Genomic DNA, 15591 nt, shown 5'->3' with positions numbered 1-15591 from the left:
CTCAAGGGTTGGTCCCACTGTGATCCTCTTTACAGGCAGCAGAAAACCAGAGCCTGGGCTGGTCTGAGCTGGCATGAAAAGCCACCGAAAGGGGTTATGAATAATGAGTGAGGCAGGGCTCCTGAATAAATCATGGAAAATCCTGCTTCAGTCTTTTAGAGCCCTAGCACCCAGGTAATTTGGCAGGGAGATTTATGGAGCCCACATCTATTCCATAATCTGGCAGCTTCCCCAGGAAGGAGGCAGCAGGTCTGAGAGGGAGACGAGAGGCCTCAGAGAGCCAGGAAGCAGCCTGGCCACAGAGCGTTCCTGAAGAGAAGTTACCCAGCCATCCTGGCCCCCAGCCCTGGAGGAAGGAGGGGAGGTAAGAGAGCCTGTGAAGGTAGGAGGGTGGGAGCCCTTTCCTGGGCTGGGGTGCAGACAGGGGGTGTGTATCTGGCTGCCTTGGGGCCTGAGGGGGAGGGCAGGCAGAGACCTTCAGAGCCCATGTGGGCAGGTTTCTTCCAAGCTCACTAGTGATCAAAACACTGTTTTCTGGGTGTGCCATCAGCAAAAACAGAGGAGTAAGGACCTCTGAAAATCTCTTCCTCCATAAACACAATGAGCAAACTGGCAAAAATGGTCAGAGTCAACTTTTTCTGAACTGTGGAAATTAGCCAAAGTTCTTGCAGTAATCCGGAGAGTGCTGATTCAAGAAAAACAGCCAAATCTTAGTTCGGACAGTGAGTTTTGTTGCATTGTAACTTGCCCTACTTAAGATCCTACACTCTCCACTTCTGTGGTGGCCTTGGAAAATGACATCCTGCATTCCCAGTGAACACCAGTAAGCTGGTAGCCACAGGAGGGGGCGGAGTGGGGCCGGAGCTCTTTCAGTTTCCTGTCCAAAGAACTGTCATTATTTGACCTGTCTGGTGGTTCCCTGGAAGACCCCACTTGCGAGGTTGTCTGTACTTGACTTCACTCAGAGCTTGCCCAGCGAGAAATGTCTTTCCATCAAGGCAATTGCTGGCTAAGTCCCTTTGTCCCGCTTACCAATCTGCCCGTTGTAGCAGCCTCCCAGGAGCACGTGGGAATCTTTGGGGTTGTACTCCAAGGTGACAAGAGGAGAAGACGGCTTCAGGACAATCTCAGGCTTGTTAGGGTTTTCTATAAAGTGGGGGGGTGGGGGTGGGGGTGGGGTGGAAAGAAAAATATCCCATCAGGCCTGGAAAGAAAAGGACAGGGCCAAACAATGTAACCCCTTCTACAGTTGGGGGGACCCGGAAGCCTTTCTCTAGGTTGCAATCTCTGGTCCTCGGTGGCTGGAATCTATTCTTCTAATGGCTTAATTTGGGGGAATCAGGAGTGAGTGTGCATGTGTGTGCGCGCGCACGTATTTAATTGTAATTCTAGCCCAGTTCCCAGGTTTGGCATGGAATGAAGTTTTGGTCCTCAGGGTTTTACATAAAGTCACTCTCCCCTGACTTCTGCGCACCAGTTTCTTTGTCTATATACTGGGGATAATGACGGAGCCCACCCCATGAGGTGGCTGTGAGAACTCTTCGAGCTGCTCAAGAGTGTAGAGTGCTTAGTTCTGTGCCTGGCACCTGCACCTGTGAACACGGGTTTACGTCTATTTTCACAATGACAATAATGAGGGACGCCTGAGCGACTAATGTCCACCATCACCTGCTACCTGGATTGAGCCCCTCTGTCAACAATGGTCTGTGCTCTCAGGGGGACACACCGCCCCTACTGGCCATGAATTAAAGACAAGAACCAGGAAAGGGTGGAGGCAGAGGTGAGTCCCCTCCCCTCCCTCTTGGGTCCCCTCTCAGTCTGCGGGGGACTCTAATTCGCTCTGCAGAGGCCCAGAATTGGGACATGGTGGGGTCTGGTCTCGAATGCCTTGATTATGGAGTTTCCTGCTTCCCTAATTTGACTCTGCTTGGCTGCGCCTAAACCCAGACAGGAAAGGGATGACGGGCTTCCTCCTGGGTCCCCGGTCTCCCCCCTGAGAGTCCCCTGCCTGCTGCTACTACCATCCTCTCCCCTGCCTTCATGCTTTGCTCGCCTCCGCCCTGCTCCCACAGCCCTCCTTGGCCACAGGGGGCCCCTCTGCTTCTCACCCAGATCCCAGATGTACGACTCATGGCTCATGCCTTCAGGTGCCCCTTGAAAATTCAAGCAAGAATATGCCACTGCCAACTTTCTGTTGCCATCGGGGTGCCAGGAGAGGTGTGTGGCTGATCGCTTGATTTCCTGGGGATCCCTTTAAGGGGAGAGCAAGAGGCAGAAGCCTGGGGTGCAAGGCTTCCCACATTTCTCATTTACTAAATTTTTTCTTTTAAATATTCAAATATATTTAAGCATACTTAAACATTCATGCAGAGAAATTTATTTTTAAAATGAAGTTGACAGGACTGCCTTAGTTGGAAAACCAATCTCACCAGCCATAACTAAAAGCTAATAATAAAAATTAAAACAATGAAAACAAAACAGTAAATTCCAGTCTACTGTTTTCATTTGCTGAAAGTTTTGAGCCTGAGGCTTGATTTCCCATTATTATTGAAATAAAAAAGGTGGGTGGAGAATTCAGCAATCATCCTCCTTGGTGTTTGCCCAAATGAGTCAAAAACTTATGTCCACACCTAAACCTGCACGTAGATGTTTACAGCAGCTTTATTCCTAATTGCTAAAACTTGGAACCAACCAAAATGTCCTTCAGTAGTTGAATGGACAAATTATGATCCATCCATACTTCAGAATATTATTCAGCACTAAAAAGAAATGAATTCTCAAGCCATGAAAAGACGCGGTAGAAACAACGCACATTCCTAGGTGAAAGAAATCGATCTGAAAAGGCTACATCCTGATTCCAACTGTATGACATTCTGCAAAAGGCAAAACCACAGAGACAGCCCAGAGATCAGTCATCGCCAAAGGTCTGGGTAGAGAAAGGGATAAATAGGTGGAACATAGGGGACGTTTAGGGTAGTGAAACTATTCTGTATGGTAATTCTGTCAAAACCCACGGACTGTATGACACAGAGTAAGCCATAATGTAAACTATGGACTTGGGGTGTGCTACAGGCTGTCCCCCCCATCCAGCACACACACCGCCCCAGATATGTATGTTGAAACCTAACCCCCAATGTGATGGTGTTAGTTGGGAGGTGATTAGGTCATGAGGATAGAGCCCTCATGAATGGGATTGACACCTTTATGAATGGGGTTCCAGAGAGCTCCCACACCCCTTCCACCAAGCGAGTTCACAGGCAGGAGATAGCTACCAGTGAATTAGGAAGTGGGTCCTCACCAGACTCAAGTCGTGCTGGCAGCCTGATTTCAGACTTCCAGCGTCCAGAACTGTGAGAAACAGGTATCTGCTGTTTATAAGCTACCTAGTTGGTGGTATTTTATTACAGCAGCTCTAACAGACTAAGACCAGGTGATAATGAGGTGCCGGTGTTGGCTCATCGATTGTGACAAATGTCCCACTGCACGGAGGGATGATGACAGTGGGGCTGGTGGGGGGGGGAGTGGGGTATGTGGGAACTCCCTGTTCTTTCCGATTAATTTTACTGTGGACCTAAAACTGCTCTGAAAAATGAACTATTAATTTTAAAAATGAGGAGGGGAGGTAGAATGAGCAAAAGTTAGGAAAGCATTAAAGACTTAATGGCCCCAAACTGAAACTTTCTCCTTGAAGTAATCAGAAGGAATGAATGAAAGTGGAAACAAAATAATTCTCTCACTGTATGATTCATCCCCTTCACTCCTCCCTGGGAGCATTATTATAGGAGAAAGAGCTTGGGCTGGGATCCAGGAGACCAGAGTTCCATCTTTAGTTGGGTCACCCACTCTCTGTGTGCCCTGAGCACTTCCTGTTCCTGGGGTCAGTTTCCTTATCTGTTAAACGTGGAGGTTGGATGGGATGATTTCTAGTACATCATTCTGCTCAGATGTCCATATGTAAGGTCAGACCCCAGCAGGGCTGGAGCTGCAGGAAGGTCAACCCCTGCCCCACCCTGGCCCCTCTCCTGCACGCCCCCTACTGGCAGCCATTGGTCCTGCTCTACACACCATGACTAAGCCGGGGTTCAGAAAAGGGTCTTTTTGATCATTCTGGAACTGGGCCAAGCACTTCCCAGGACCTTTAATGGGTTATGGTAGCAAAATGAACCTCCAGGCTTGGCATTTGAGGCTAGACACTCAAAATCACAGGTATCCTCTCCATATTCAAGCACATACACGTGCATTCCTTTTTATATGCAAAGCACAGATATACGTACAGTACCCACATACACATACACATATACATACCCATGCACATATACATAGATGTATTTCAAACAAGAAGCAGTGCTCTCTACACAGCTTGTTTGTTTTGCTTTGGTTTCACAAAGTAAATCTCGGAAACACTCCCTTTAGGCTTATGAGGAGCTGCCTCTTTCTTTCCTTTTGACAGCTGCATGGTTTTCCACTGTGTGGGCGTCCCAGTATTGCTAGAACCAGCCCCCTACCGGTGGATTTAACTTGATTCCAGTCTTGGACTCGTACACACCCTGCTGCAGTGAATATCCAGGCACATAGTGATTTCACGCACATACCTGTGCGATACATTCCTGTTATCAAACTGCTATCTATAGAGGTCACTCCCAGGTACGCTCCTCCCGAGGGTGGGGGATAAGGGTCCTGGAGCCCACAGGGCTGCTGGATCACTGATGGTCTGCACTGTGTACTCACCCTACATTGTGTGGAGTGATCCTACACAGCTTTGCAAATTCGCTTCGTCTTTCCCCAGAGTCCTCCCTTTCCACTAACCAGGCCTGTCCCCAGGGTGGGGCCCACTTGTCTGCTGGATGCTTTATTGCTCTCCCTTATCAAGCCTGGAGCACAGAGGGATGGGCAAGGAGTCATGTTTGGGCTGCCCACAGAGGCGACAGAGACTGGCCAGCATTTGCTTAGCTATAGAAATACCTGAAAACATTGATGGTTTTAGCTGAAGGCGCCTCTTCTGTCACTTCTACCACTTCCTCATCATCGAAATACTCCTGGTATATGTCGATGGCATTATTCTGCTTGATGCAATGTTCCATGATCTGAGGAGGACACATCGGGAGTTCTTAGCAGTAAAGGGACGTCCTTTCAGACTGACCAGGGCGGAAACGGAGTCTGGGAGGGACAAGAAATATCTAGTGGTCTTTTCCCATCTTTCCAGCCCATGCATTTTCAATGGGGACAACATGGCCCTCAAAGGGGGTGGGAATTGGTTCTTACTGGTAAAATAAGATTCCTTTTTATAAATAAAGCACAGATATACATACAGTACACAAACAGATATACGGTATACCTGCCTGAGACATTAAAATTTCATGGGGCAATTAATAAGAGACTGTCTAAAAAGGCTCATTGGGGAACAACAATGAAGAAAAGGTGAAGAAACACTGCTCTAGCCAAACAGAAGTATTAATGACTTCATATACCACACCCATCTCCTGGTTCCTCTCCCCAAGGAGTCCTCCCCATTATTCCAAATGTTCAGCCTGGAAAAGCCCAAGCTCAAGTGCCACCTCTTCCAGGAAGCCTTCCCTGATCCCTTCAGCAGGAAATTGACTCTCCCTCCTTATAAGGCAAATGGTATGTCATCTCTTCTCTTAGAGCATCCCTTTCTACATTATATGGTGGTATCTCTGTATCTGTCTTTGACCTCTGATAGATTATAAACTCTCTGGGGCAGATGTATGTGAATTTCACTTTTTGCAATCTGTACTGTGCCTGGCAGAGGCTTGACCCAAATGTATTGAATGAATGAATCTTCGCCATTGGCAGGTAGCTGCTGGGTGGGGTTCTTTGGGGTTCTCTTTGCCCAAAGGGGCCACTTTTCAGTCTCCTCCTAAAGCCTGTCCAGCCCCTGCACCACCCCACCTTCCCCTTTGGTCTGCTGTGGTGGACCTGTCTGCCTGCTCGCAGACAGAAGTTTCCTTAAGGTAGCTGGTGTTCTTCCCCCGAATAGCCACAGCCGCTGAGCACAGGGCCAGGCACAACCAGGGGTTGCCCTGCAGTTGGGGGACCAGAGTGGTGGCTGGAGCTGAAGGAAGCCTCACCGAGCCCAGCTGCATGACAGCATTCATGTAGTTCTCATCCTTCTCCACCTTCTTCCGGAAGCGGATTGTCTGCTCCAGCTCCAAGGGGTTTACATCCTTGGGCCAGCCCCCCTCGATGTGGTTGACCCCCCGGGTCTCCATCTCGAACCGCTCTGTGTTGGCCTGAACAGAGAGCCCCAGGTAAGAAGACACGCCCCGGGTGGAAGCATTCAGCCACTTCTGCAAACCAGGATCCCGGGTGCTGCGCCTTCAGGGACGGACCAACGAGATGCCCTTGGCCATAGCCACAATATTTTCAGGCACCAGAAAGGGGGTCATGGGCTTCAGAAGTCACAGTTGGGCATGGAAGTGCCACCGTGTGGAGCTAGCTGCTTTGTGGTCATGGAAAATCTACTTCTGACCTTATGTGAATCCTAATGGACCAGAGGGGCCGTCCATCTGTTCTGTGAGATCCCAGAGGAAAAATAAGGGCACAATCCTTGTCCTCCCGATCATTTACAATGTCACAGGAATCGAAACACAGAAACAATTAAGAGTTTGGATGTGCCTTGACCATTCTCTGTCACAGGGAGGATGGCATAGGTGAAGTTTTACCCCTTAAATGTTTTTCCCATTTTTAAAATTGTTGTAAAATACACGACATAAATTTTACTACTTCAAATATTTTAAAGTGTACAACTCAGGGGCATTATGGACAGTCACAAAGTCATGCCACCATCATCACTGTCTAGGTCTCGAATTTTTTCACCACCCCAATGGAGACCCCGTACCCATTAAGCAGTCACCACCCCCTTCTCCATTCCATTTATAAGCCAGCTCTCACAAAAGTCAGAAGTCTTAACAGGGAGGAGTTATGACAGGAGACCCTAACATGGTGTGGCCTTCATGGCGGTCATCTTGTTTAGTTGGCTACACCATGGACAAATTGCCCTGGTCCCCGTGACAGTAATTTGTCCTGGGAAAGCAAGACACGCTGTTCGTTTGAACTATGAGTGATCAGGACAATCCACAAATAGTTTTGGTTAAATCAAATGTGGTTTTCACTTTGTTGATTTGGGATGTGATCAGCGGGGTTATCTCCTTCAAGCTAATTTTCTCTCCGCAGTTCCTGGCGTAGTCAGGAGCTGACCACCTGGGACAGACAGGCAGGGAGCTCCCTGGCAGTTCGCACAATAACATGACCCCTCAGTTCTCTTACCTCCGAGGCCCCTCTGACCAGAACTGCCAACAGCACCCTTCCCTTTGCACAGCTGGGCAGGTGCATGTAGGTATGAAACCTCTGTTCCCTTGGAATACTCCTCCCACCTGTACCAAGTGCCTAAAATGACTCTAAGAAGAATCTCAGAGGTGAGGCCGGAACCCCTGGGAGAGAGATCATCTTGATTTACATTCACCGGGCCCAGGGACTGGTTGGTGCGGGGCGTCCTCCTGACCCCGGGGTGACTCGGTGGGTCTTGGGGGCGAGTCTGCCCTCACACTTCCAGCATCGAACTGGCTTCCAGGTGGATAAAGCCGCCCAGGCCACACTTCACCGGCCTGGCCCGGGACAGAGACCCACCTCGTGTTCCGACATGCTGACGGAGCACTGGATGCCCTTGTCCACGGGGTTCCGCTCCATGAACTGCTCTGCCAGCTGGGGGTTGGGTGGGATGTCGATATTCAGTTCCGCTTGGCGGTCGGAGAAGTTGCATTGCTTCCCAAACTCGCTTCGCTTCTTGACGTATACATACACGATCTCCATGGTACCGGCTGCTGCAGGGGCAGAATCGGGGTGCGGGCGTGTGGTGAGGGGCCCTGCCTGGCTTCTTCTGGGTCCCTGTGGGCCTCCCCGGGGGTGGCTCCAGGTGCCCAGTCTGGTTGGGGGGAGGGGTCCTAGGGGATTTGTTCAGAAGCTGAGAGTGCATTAAAAAAATCATTTATTGAGTAATGACTACGTACTAAACATTATCTTGTTCAGTTCTTGCAATTGCTCTCTGAGGTGGACGGTAAAATCTGCGTTTTACTTTGGAGAAATCTGATGCTCGGAGATGCCCTGAGTGCCTTGCCCCAATGACATAGCTAATAAGTGGTACAGCTGGTCTGCCTGGCTCTAAAGCTCTTACTCACCAAATGATACAGCTTTTACTGAGCTAATATGTTTATTGTGAGGCAGGAGGAAGTACTAATGGCAATTATGTTGGGCTCAGTTCCTTGCCATGCACTACACCTCATCATACTGCAGATTTGAGAGCCCCAGGCCTCTCTGAAAACTGTCCCACCCAGCCCCCTGATTGTCCAAAGGCACCCATTCCCAGAGTTCTAGTTTACCGGACTCTACTCCCCACCACTGTCTGGGGGTCCCACTTGAGACTCCTCCCTCTGCATCCCAGGACAGGGCTGGGAGTCCAGTAAGAAAGAGAGACGGCCAGACCACTTCCTCAATGGGCGGAATAGTTCAGCCTTTGAGAAACCCTCTGATTTGTGCTACTGGTCATGAAAGGCACAGTGGGGAATGGAAAAACAGGCTGGATTCTGGCCCTGCCACTCACCAGCTGCTTGACCTTGGCTTGGCCACTCGGTCGTTCTGAGACCTGACACACTCAGGAAGCTGAGAAGGTGAAATGCAAGTTGTCCGGCAGCCGCAGAGCCAGGGTTTGAATGCAGCGCAAGGAACTGGTTTCTCACCTGTGCTAACCGGAAGTCTTAGAAATGCAGTGGGAAGGTCCCACAGATTGCTCTTCAACTTACCCTCAAAGAGACCTTGACCCCTCTGACCCTAGCCACATCAATAGACCCTGTGGGATCTGAATGCTTTTCAGTAGCTTAAATGGCTGGTCATCTGATGGGGTCTGTCAACTGTGGAGCTGAGCAGAGCTGTCCATGGGCTGCCCACTTGTAACTCTCAGAAAATGTGCCTTTGGTAGTTCCCAAGGGCTCGAGTTGTGGGTCTGTAGGCTCCTGGGCCTACGTGGAGCCCTAGGAAAAAAAGCTGTTGGATAAGAGGCTGCAGGTGATGTGGTGAAGGTAACTGCAAGAGCCTCAGGTGACAGGACGTACACCTGAAGGCCTTTCAACGTCTGAGGGCTTAGGTTCTTGCCTCTAAGTGGGTGTTGCTATCTTTGAATGAAAAGGAGACCTGGTAGGAAAATGCTTGGGGGACGTGTCCCCTGCTTTAAGTAAAACCCAAACACAAATATCCAAACTTAGGAAACAGATAAAGAAGGGCAACAGAAATGCTACAGTGATAATTCACTTTACCAAGCAATTTTGTACTGTAGTTTGTGCCTAAGAATAGCCTCTGGGGCACCCAAAATGATTCTATTTTTTCAAAAGTCTAATTACATAGACTTCTCTAGAAACTCGCAGGTTTTATGAGTGCCAACTCCATGCTTTATATTTGTCCTGATTATAGTTTCATTATTTCACTTACTCATTCAGCAAACATTTATTAAAACGATAAATAATCAAGATAGTGTGGAACTGGTATAAGGATAGACGTATATGTCAATAGAATGGAATTGAGAATTCAGAAATAAACCTTTATATTTACAGTCAACTGCTTTTTGATAAAAAGTACTACGGCAGCTCAATGGAGAAAGGATGGTCTTTTCAATAAATGGTGCCGGACAACTGGACATTCACATGGAACAGAATGACCATCGCCCCCTCCCCCGACCTCACACCATACACAAAACTAACTTTAAATAGCATAAATATAAGAGCTAAAATTATAAAATTTCGGGGGAAGAACATAAAGGGAAATCTTCATGACCTTGATTAGGAAAAGATTTCTTAAATACAGCATCAAAAGCATGATCCACAAAAGAAAAAAACAAAAAAACACTTTTAACTTGGACTTCATTAGAATTGAAAACTTTTGCAAGATTAAGAAAATGAAAAGACAAGCCACAGACTTGGAGAAAACGTTTGCAACTTACATATCTGATAAAAGACTTGTATCCAGAATCTAGAAAGAGCTGCTGGGTCCCCAGCGCTGTGAACGCAGTTTACGGGCACTCTGAGTGCACGTCCACCACAGCTCCCCAAACAGTCATCACCATTTTCATTCCATAGGTGAAGAAACTGAGGCCCGGAGAGATCAAGTACCTTGTCAAAGGTCACAGTCCTTAAGTGCAGGCAGTCAGGGCCCGGACACCTCTGGCTCTAAGGCAGAGATTCTTAACCTTGGCTATACGTTTAGAAACACCTGACGGGCTTTATCAAATCACGAGGCTCAGGTTGAACCACAGACTAACAAAATCAGAATCTCTCAGCCGTATTTTTAAAACTCCCCAGGGTGATTCCAGTGTCCAGCCAAGGCTGAGAACTGTGGGTTTACAGTGAGGACTCTTAATCTCTTAGGTGCTGCTTCTCAAACCTGGATGTTCATTCAACATGCAGAGATTCCTAGCCTCCCCCCGCCCCCCGCCCATAAATGCTGAGCGATATGTCTGGGGTAGGGCCTAGCAATCTGTCTTTCACAATCTCCCCAGATAAATATTCGGATGAGACATATGAGTGCTCTACCTCCAGGGCTGCAGGGAACCAGTGTTCCTGGCTGCTGACCCCTGAGATATAGGGCCAAGAGCTGTGGGACAGCTTGGAAGCATGTGCCTGGGGTGGTCTTGGGTCCTGGAGCAGCTGGGGCCGGGGGTGAAGGGGTGAGGGTGGGAGGGTTAACTCCTAGGTCCCTTCACATCCACATATATTGTTCCTTGAAGACCACACCGCCCCATCCCACTCCCAGCCCTAGAACAACTCAACCCAAACCAGACCACAGAAAGCAGTATTTCCCCCTCTTTCTTGGAGTTTGGAAACTCTTCTATCCAGGAAGGGTTGACGCAACGGATTGGAGGATAAAGGGTGGGCACAGAAGCACAGATTGCAGAAGTACAGATTGTTTATTCTACATGGACAAGTGCAGGGCCTTGGGAGACAGAATCACATTCAATTAAATTCTCCCCCCTGCCAGCACATTGTTGAGGTACAAGGGGGCTGCACCTGGGCTCCCACAGAACTGCCAGATTCAGGCCATTATGGGCTGCCTATTTCTCTGTTAAAGACAATTGCTTAACACACACACACACACACACACACACACACACACACACGACAACTGCTATGAGACGGCCGGCTCCTAGAGGATACAAGGAAGATTAAGAGCATGAGGAAACTCCAGGAAGACAAAGATAGCCTTTTTAGCCCAGATCATATTTTTAACAGCTTTGCTTTCCTTCTTGGTGCTTCCCAAGGCAGCCAACCCAGGAGCGAGAACAGAACAGAGGCATTGTTTTCTAGCTGGAGGCAGACAGAGGGGACATTTAAAGGCTGGCTTGGTGACGGGAAGACAGCTCATTCAAGGACCCAGGGTGGGCACTTTCTCACAAGCTAGCATGGTGCGAAGATGAATAGCAAGGTCAGTCAGAGCAGGGATCTCTCCCCATGGTGATGAGACCCGTGGTGCAGACTGGGCTTCCCCAAGCAGTGCTGTCTGCAAAGCGCCATCGGAGGGAGGCAGGAGCAGTACCGCTGCCCTCTGGGAGTTTGGGGAGAAGATTGTTTATCCGTGGGAACCTCGAGACCCAGACGTGTGAGGAACTTTGCAGTGAGACTCAAACACAAGAATACCAGAACCAGAGATGAGCCAGTCCAAACATCAAAAACACAGCATCCCAGGGTGGGCAGATGGAAATGTTCACCAATTATGAAAACCACATTCCAAGCTGGGTGTGAGGCAAGGGAGTGCTGGGAACCAGGAGTTCCGCGCGAGAGCTTAGCAGGGAGGCAGGTGCAGGGTTGCTGCCTTCCCTCCCCACCGGACTCTATGGTGGTATACAGATGAGAACTTTTCCTCGGGTCCCTGGGACAGCCCGGTCTTTGTGCCATGGACTGATGGGCTCTCTGTGGCACCTGGAAGGACAGGGATGCAGGGGGAGTGCTTCCTTCCCTCCTTCTTAAGTCTTTAAGCACCTTCTGGAATTCACTTCAAAAGAGGCTGTTGTCCCCAGGAATCCACCGCCCATCAGAGCTTCCCCCCAGGGCATGCTGAGCCCACTGGGGTCAACCTGGGATGAGCTCCAAGCAGGTGGAGGATGAGGTTGTGGAGGGAGGGTGGGAAGATGTCCCCAGCACTGCAGGGTTATTTTGGTCTGTGAGTGGTGTTTACCTGCTCACCCCACCACAACGCTGTCCCTTTGAGCGAAGACTGTGGTCTTTTTATTCACCCCCACTCCCAGTGCCTGGCACAGCCAACGGCCCAGTACTCCCTTTGTCACATGCTGAGTGTGTGAATGTGACGCCAACCCTCTCCCAGGGCTCTCCCCTAGAGCTCTCTCCCCAGTCCTCCTCTTCCTTTTCTGACTTGAAAAACAAAACCCAGCAAGGTCATTTGAGAGGAGAAAATACCGGGTCTGAAAGCTGGGAGAAAAACGCATTTCTGTGGTTCAAGAGAATGTGATAAACTTTGAGGTTGTTGCTGGAAAGAAGAACTACCCGTGTGAACTTGAGCGTGATACACTAATAGGCATAAGAATGCCCGCAGCTCCTGGGAGGAAGAATAGACGAAATGGTGCATTTACAAGGACCTGCCACCTAGTAGGTGCTCAGTCACTATTAGTTCCCATCCCTCCATTCTCATCAGCAAACTCTCTTCACGTGCCCATCCTCCCACCACCCCAGCCCAGGCTGTATTTCCCATCCATTCAGCTGTAAACCCTTTTTTAGAGGTGTCCCTTCCCCTCCAGGAAACAGAGCGTATTAGGACCCGTATCAGGACCCGACTGACCGGGGTGCAGGCGGCAAAAGTGTTTAGATAGAACTTGCAGGGTCCTGTGACTCGGGGGTATTGAGAACAGCGGGGACCAATGGGGCAGGGACCCTAAGACCGCTGGTTCTGGCATCCACCACCCAGCAGAGCTATCACCGAAGGACGCCCCCACCAGGAATTTCTTGCACTATCGGTGGTTATTATTACCCTTGGGGGCTCTCGCCTTTACTCTCCTCTCTCCTCTTCAGCCGCGGACGTCCTCCGGCGCCCGCCCTTACTCTGGGTCCGCTCCTGCTCTGGGCCGCTGGGGTAGCGCCGGAGCCGCGGTGCCGGCTCTAGCGTTTCTCAAACGGCTCCCACCGCGGAGTTTGCCCGTTGCCTAGCAACTCTGGCGGGGGGTGGGGGACCAGGGACGCGGAGGCGACCCGGAGCACGTGACCTCCCATTCTGACAATTGGGGAGCGCCGCGAGTCCCTCCTCCCTCTGCTGAAGGTCTCTGGAATTAGGAGGAAAGTTAACCAACAAGTTAGCCAAACACCGGTAATGATGAACGTTTCTCCGGCCTTTGCCAAGGCGCGTATCCAAGTCTACAAACATGCACTGGGCAAGATCCGAAGAAAATGCAAATTGCAGTCAGCGCCTGGGAAGTCCTGAGCCCTGGTTGGTGACGCGGGGCTTTGCGACGTGTTTGCTTGTGATCTGGCAGGTCGTTTACTCCTTCCTTCAGTATTCTCGTTCACTAAATGGGAATTTTAACTCCAGCTTCCCCTCTGCTGCCTTATCCCCCGCACATCATATAAGAACCTTGTCTGACCGAACCGCGGCAATGGAGAGTAGGGGCTGCAGAGCAGGGGCTGGGGGTTTGGCTGGCACATTGTAAACATGTATTAAGTGTTCAATGAATGAATGAATGAATGAATGAATGAATGAATACAATTAAATTTCTCATGGGGTTCAGGCAATGAAGTTTGATAATGTAAACTAGAATACGGGGATTTGAGGCTAGAAGACATGGGTTTGAATCCCAGCTCGGCCATTGATCAATCGCATGACCTTGGGCAAGTTACTTTCCCTTTCTAAGACTCAAACTTCCTGGTCTGCAAAGTGTGTGTGTGTGTGTGTGTGTGTGTGTGTGTGTGTGTGTGGTGGGTGGGGAGTTATTACTTAGTATAATTGGGAGGATCAACTGAAATGACTGCAGAGTTCCCAGCCTCGCGCTGATGGCCGCGTGGAATGTCAGCTCTGTACATCCCACCGAAAGGGCTCAGGCAAACCCGAATTCAGGCCTGGGCACTGGAGTCCTGGGCTGGGGCGGACAAGGGATGTGTCATCCAAGAAGTGGGATTTGGGGCTGGAAATGGGCCTTGAAAACTGGCTGTGAGTTGCAGGGAAAGGAGTGGGAAGAGCATTCTAGATTGGGGGGAGGGCATGGTGTGAGCAAAGAAGGGGTGGTTGTCATGGAAGAAAGGCATGCGGGGGGATGGTGGGTGCATCAGTCTGGCTGGAATTGACAGTCTGTGAAGGGAGAAAATAAGAGGAAATTTGCAAAGGTCAGCTGGGGCCAGTTTGTGGGGGGTCTACGGAGGCAGGCTCCGGGCCCTAGAAGTTTTTGGAACTGTGAAAATACAGGAAGAAGGCAACTATTTCCCTCCTCTGCATCTCCCCAACTTCTCCATAAACATGTCTTCACTTCTACCCACTAGCTTGAACTGGGCAGGGGGAACAAAATTCCCAATGAGATGGCACTTTGCCCAAGCACACTAACCAAAGAAAAGCTCCTAAATGACTGCTGCCACCATTGCCCCCTCAGCTCCCACTCCCACCAGCTTCTCTGAGCAAAGGAATCCCTTGGGGTGGGCGCTAAGGGGGGGATGGGGGATGGGCGGAGGAGAGTCTGAAAGCCCCACTGAACTGGCTTTGTATGGTCCGAGGAGAATCAGATCCAGACAAAGCATCCAGAAGTAAGAAAGAGATAGGCCCCACAGTGGGGCGTTGGGATTGCAATCACAGATACATACCCCCAGCTCTGGGAAGTCGAGGCCCTCTGCACTCACATTATTCCCTGGGTGGGAAAGTGGGGGGAATGGGTAGAAGAGGGGCAAATGGGGGAAAGTTGAAAAGAAAGCTGCAGCCACCTTTCTCATATTATTGCAATGACTTATTACAGGCTCCCTGCCCCCACCCTCACTCAAAAAGCCTGCATGCTGCTAACCACTGAAGGCGGCTCTGTTCACTGGCAAAACAGCCGTCACCTCTTGGCAGGCCTGTCTCAGTGGCCCTGGGAAGCCGGCATGAGGTCATATAATTAGAAGTATGCGTAGGGATCCAGTTAAAAAAAAATGCAGTGTCTCTCAGCTCTCTGCCCAATCACAGCAGAACTGGCAACTGAAATTCTTTTCTGGGAGCAGCCACTGGCCCTGGACACCCCCTAGGCCAGTCCACAATGTATTGCACTGCTGTCCATCTCTCCCCCCCCCCCCCCTTTTTCTTTTGGTTATAAATACACATAACACAAAACTTACCATCTTAACTACTTTTTTTTTTTTTTTTTTTTTTTTTTTTTTTGCGGCTGTTTGGCCTGTGTTGGAACCGAACCCGGGAACTCGGCCTTAGGAGCACGGCGCACCAACCACCTGAGCCACCAGGCTGGCTTAACCACTTTTTAAGTGTACCGTTCAGTGGTAGTCAGTACATTCACATCATTGTGTAACAATCCTGACATCCATCTCCAGAACTCTTTACATCTTGCAAAACTGA

The 15591-nt window shown here is 49.8% G+C and overlaps 1 protein-coding gene across 8 annotated transcripts in view; it reads right to left on the bottom strand.

Moving 5' to 3' along the window:
• The window catches only part of DNAI2 (dynein axonemal intermediate chain 2), a 30933-nt gene extending 17709 nt beyond the window's left edge, over positions 1-13224 (bottom strand). For 3 of the 8 annotated variants that reach the window (XM_019740436.3, XM_088802362.1, XM_074319939.2), the window contains exons 1-6: positions 13042-13224; positions 7648-7841; positions 6090-6251; positions 4963-5084; positions 2109-2251; positions 1033-1146 (exon numbers count right to left, since the gene is read on the bottom strand). In XM_019740436.3, the coding sequence (XP_019595995.3) occupies positions 1033-1146; positions 2109-2251; positions 4963-5084; positions 6090-6251; positions 7648-7830 (724 nt within the window). In that variant the 5' untranslated portion in view covers positions 7831-7841; positions 13042-13224. Of the gene's footprint in view, positions 1-1032; positions 1147-2108; positions 2252-4962; positions 5085-6089; positions 6252-7647; positions 7842-8617; positions 9188-13041 lie in introns of those variants that run through there. The other 5 variants (XM_088802361.1, XM_019740433.3, XM_019740432.3 and 2 more) reach the window with 3 other exon arrangements.
• Positions 13225-15591: the final 2367 nt, after the last annotated feature.

The sequence above is a fragment of the Rhinolophus sinicus genome, chromosome 12 (genome assembly GCF_057876585.1).
Source record: "Rhinolophus sinicus isolate RSI-liver-muscle chromosome 12, RSI-T2T, whole genome shotgun sequence".
Classification (NCBI taxonomy): Eukaryota; Metazoa; Chordata; class Mammalia; order Chiroptera; family Rhinolophidae; genus Rhinolophus; species Rhinolophus sinicus.
The sequence above is the reverse complement of the archived record's forward strand: the minus strand, read 5'-3'. Positions and strand labels throughout refer to the sequence as shown.